Raw genomic sequence first — 4,978 nt, 5'->3', positions numbered from 1 at the left:
AAATAAAACTTATGTTTTATGCTTGTAGATTTTGTCGAAGCTAAAATATGATGGCACATTCTTATGTCACATGAATATAGTGACAACAAACTTCTTTGTACAGTTTGATTCTAACGAAAAAAACCTAAAAATAAAAAATTTCATTGTTACTTAACATTTAAATTTTATTTTTATAAAGAGATGATTGTTATGAAATTTAATGTGTATTTTGTATAAATAAATGATGGCACATTCTTATGTCACATGAATATAGTGACAACAAATTTCTTTGTACAGTTTGATTCTAACGAAAAAAACCTAAAAATAAAAAATTTGATTGTTACTTAACATTTAAATTTTATTTTTATAAAGAGATGATTGTTATGAAATTTAATGTGTATTTTGTATAAATAAATGATGATCATTTTAGAATAAAAAAAAAAGGTTCGTAGAGGAGATATCCATAATTAAGATAATTGTTTTTTTTACATCATACATTGTATATATGATTTAACTCAAATGTATTTCTTAATTGATGGCCGATACCAATAGTGGAAACAGACCCAATGGTGTGCTGTGATGATCCTGTTATGACCTTTCCTGTTTGGCAGGGCCGATCTCCAACTTCTTTTTCCTTATCCTTGAGCTTACAGGGCAATCACATCTTATCTCATGTTATATGTTATACTAAATTTCTATCGTGGCGACAGCAACGACTTCCATTTCCAGAAATTGTCTTGGCCTGCCAAGAGAAATCCACCTATCATAGAAAGCTGCTTCAGGTTTATACATATAAAAAACTGGGGCCCCTAATTCGAAGTTAGGATTATTATATCCGCAAACGAAAATTCTATCACACCATGCTGTGGCACGAACAAAGAAAATCTCTTCAGGAAAATCGAAATTTGTCCACATATTTCCTTTCCAATCGTATTTCTCCATTCCGTTCCTTCCAAATGCATATAGTTGTGCAAAATCGTACACAAGCTGGACGTGCCATGAATTGTACAGAGACATATTTTCTATTGTTGTCCATACTCCTGTGTTGGGATCAAACCTCTGACTTATATTATTCGAAATACCAATGACATAAAACATTCCTTCAATGAAAACACCCCTACACGGGCCAATTTCTTCCTGCATCTGGGGAAGAAGTTCCCACTTGTCTTCATCCACTCTATAGACAGCCGCATCAGAGAGTTCATCGTTAAAACCATCTTCTTCAATTCCTCCTGCAATGTAAATTGATCCTTGAGGCGTGGCACAACATGCAAATAGGGCTGCACGTTTGCCGGTGGGAAATTCAGCACCTTGCTTCCATGTACTACATAATAGATCATATATCAGAATTTTTTTACTAAAACTGCCATCATGTTCCAAGCCCAGCAAAACGATTTTGTGTTTAACACATTGAATCTGAGAAATCCTTAAGATTTCGAATCCGGTGGGAATAGGAGGGAGCATTTCCAATGATTGGTCAATAGGGTCGTATATAGATATCCCAGCATGCTGGAGGAAACAAATATATTTCTTAGCCGTCCCAAACTTAATTCTATCTTGATAAAACCCTAAGCAATCCATCATTTCTTGGGCGGGTTTTAACAATTGTTTAATGTTTGATTGAGATTTATAGGGTACTCTTAATAAGATATCTCGAAATATTTGTTCAGGGAGCTCGTCCATAAAATCCATTATCAAATCTTCCTAAATAAGATATGAAGCTCTACTCTTACAGACCGAGTCAGATTGTGCAGAAATTCAATAAATTATATTACATTGCGTGTTCAAACTATCGGCCCTGCTTTATACATGCAAACGGTTGTCCAGGTTCGACGGCCACGCCCTTTGGGAATGCTCTTAGGAGACTAAATTAATAAGAAAAATTAATTCACAATTGATTGTGCTATCATTTTAAATTTCAACCGAAACAATAAATGCAATTTTTTGTTTTATCAATAAAGGATCAATTCGATATATATTATATTAGATTACATTATATTAAGAATTAAATACATGGAAAGAGTGAGAAAATTAAATTAAATGTGAAAGTTCTTTTGATTAGCTTAATTTTAAAAATAATAGTTATTGAAAAATTCTAATAGAAGAATATATTGTTCCATGGAGAGATGATTACTTAATGTTGCAAAAAGAAAATGGTTCTTGTGAAGATAAATTATTTAAGACAACAATTTTATCAAAATAAAAAATGATTGCAATAAATTATTTTCTATAAATATTCTTATGTATTACAAAATAATAATGATTCATAAATTTACATTCATAAAAATAATACTAGCTTATATATATTTAATAACATTTATAGAATAAGCCGATATATCCTTAATGTGGTTCTTTGTAATATTAATCCTAGTCCTAATTTTAATCCTAACCCTAACCTTGAATTTAATTAAAATTTAATTCTAATTGATCCTAATTTTGTTTAAATCATAGCAATAATTAAACTCTACACCTACACTTAATTGATCTTGAACCCTATCCCTAACCCTGATTAAGCTCACCATAGACCTAAACATAACCCTTACTCTAATATTAACCCTATTTATAACTATAATCCTAACCCTAGCTATAATCTTAATTAAGCCCAAACTATAAGCCTGATCTAATGTTAACTCTAACCCTAACTCTATTTTAGTTGTAATAGAATATCAAACCTAACCCTAGCTAAAAGCTAGCTCTATACCTATTTGAACATTAAACATATTGTAATCCCAACCCTAATCATAACTCATATTTCTCTTATAACCTTAATTTTACCCTGGTTTTAAATCAACCCTTTCTTTAAAACTAAGCCTAATTGAATCATATTTTATATAAACTCTAAACCCTAATCTAAATGAACACTAATCCTAAGAGGAGTAGTTTATCTCACAAAGTAGGCAAAGGTAGAACCCACAAAAGATTGTACCACAAAGACTGTCACAAGGTTCCTATATGATAATATCATTACAAGGTATCAATATCCTTTTAGTATAGTGAGTGGTCAAGAAAAACACCCTATAAACAAGATGATAAAATAATTACTACAAACTTTATGGTAGCACACAACATGATTTCCCCTATCAATCACAAGCTAATGCAGTAATTGAATTAATAAAAAAGATAATTAACAAAGCATTAATGAAAATGTGTGATGAAACCATCATAGATTGGGATGTAAAAGTACATACAATTCTTCTTGGCATACCGAACATTATACAAAAGGAAAAGTAAGCTCAAATAATTTTAGTTCACCTATGGTATTGATGCCAGAGTTCCTTTGACAGTCATAGCCCTTAACATATGCACCACACTCACTTTGTGGTTGGAGCATGACCAATCTTTGGGACACTTGATAGAATATTTATATTAAATAGATTAATACAAATAAAGTACAATGTATAAGCACAAAATTGAGTGGTAGAAGGAGAAAGCATGGCATGCCAAGAATTTGAAATTAAAAACATTCAAAAAATGGGTTCTAGTACTAATATCTGATAACATGTTTAAGAAACAAGCGAAATTGAAGTTCCATTGACTATGGCCACACTATATCCATGGCATTAGAAAATCCGTGGTAGTAAATCTAAGACATCTAAATGAGAATCCTATGGGATGACATATTAATGGTACACACATCAAGCATTATCACTTTTTGACTACATAAAATCAACTTGCATCAGAGTCAACTTGGAAGATCTCACTAAAACTAAGAAAGAAAATAATAGATGTTTTATTACTTTCTTAGATTCAATAATCCAATCCTCCCATGTGTTTAACCATTTCTTCTTATGCTAAGATATATACGTTTCTTTACTCAATGATTACCTTACAACACTTTTGCCTCTCTTTACTCAATGATATAGACAAACGGGTTTTACATGGACCCAAAACCAAAAGTTTTACAAAAATTGGCCATTAGCCAAACAGACATAAACCAACTGTAAAACAAGGGAGAACCCCAAAATAGCCACGAAAGCAACATAGATGTACACAACAAGACAAAAACAAAAAGAAAAACTCTCAATTAAGAGAGTGCACCAGTTGCTTGTTTTTCTAGATGGAAATCTTGTTGATTTCCTCCAGTTCCTCCATAATCAATATGGAGTTACCCTTGTTGCTGCTCCTTCTTCTGGTATTGGAACTAGGACCAGTGGTTTTGTTGTCTCCAACAGCCAAATCTTTACCTCCAAGATCTTTGTCTGGTTCACTGTGGAAAGTTTTGTATTCCCCAACCACGACATTTATCTTTTCGAGCCCCTCTATAGTGTTGTTCATGGCTTCTTTGCTTATGTCAACCAGGTTCTTGAGGTTTTTCTTTATCTTTTCCATAGATTGTTCCATCTTTTTAATTCTTTGTTCACAATTTCATTTCATCACCTCAACGTCCTAGGAGAGCTTCTGAGTCATAATCATGAGTTTCTTGGATTTGCTGGGCTTAGTGGAGGTAGTGAAGATATCAATAATCTCCTTAACCCTAATTTTCACTCTCCACCAACTTCCAACAACTCTCCTAGCTTCTGGTAGCTTCTATCACCATGTTCATCAGATTACCAGTCCTTTATATCCCATGGTTCTCTTCTTTGGCCATCGTCCCATGTTTTTCTTTCAGGACGTTGATGGGAATGTCCATTTCAATTTCTTGATATGAATTCTTCAGACCATAGTCCTTAGCTGCAAGCTTCTTCTTTTTAGAAGGGGGATCAGCCTTAGAAATAACTTTGCTGGTGTATTTATATTTGCTAATCGCCCATCTGGGGGGATTATTACTGCTAAACGTCCTAGGGGTGACTATCATCCCCCCTTCTTTCACAGGCTTATAATTAGGGTCATCAAAAGCATGGCACACCCACTATCCTCCAAATCCATTTATGAGTCAGAGACATTCTGAATATTAGTCTGTTGGCCTTTCATAGATAGAGATGGCAAAACTTCAAGGGTCTTAGCATACTTCATGATGAGCACAATAAGCCCTTCATGGAGAATTGGATTGTTTGGACTC

At 33.2% G+C, this 4,978-nt stretch overlaps 1 protein-coding gene across 1 annotated transcript; it reads right to left on the bottom strand.

The window, feature by feature from the left end:
* Positions 1-666: 666 nt before the first annotated feature.
* LOC131036437 (F-box/kelch-repeat protein At1g80440-like) lies at positions 667-1,671 on the bottom strand. Its single transcript, XM_057968325.2, has one exon. It carries the CDS (start codon positions 1,669-1,671, stop codon positions 667-669), a length of 1,005 nt encoding a protein of 334 aa, XP_057824308.2.
* Positions 1,672-4,978: the final 3,307 nt, after the last annotated feature.

The sequence above is a fragment of the Cryptomeria japonica genome, chromosome 7, assembly GCF_030272615.1.
Source record: "Cryptomeria japonica chromosome 7, Sugi_1.0, whole genome shotgun sequence".
In the NCBI taxonomy this organism is placed as follows: Eukaryota; Viridiplantae; Streptophyta; class Pinopsida; order Cupressales; family Cupressaceae; genus Cryptomeria; species Cryptomeria japonica.
The sequence above is the reverse complement of the archived record's forward strand: the minus strand, read 5'-3'. Positions and strand labels throughout refer to the sequence as shown.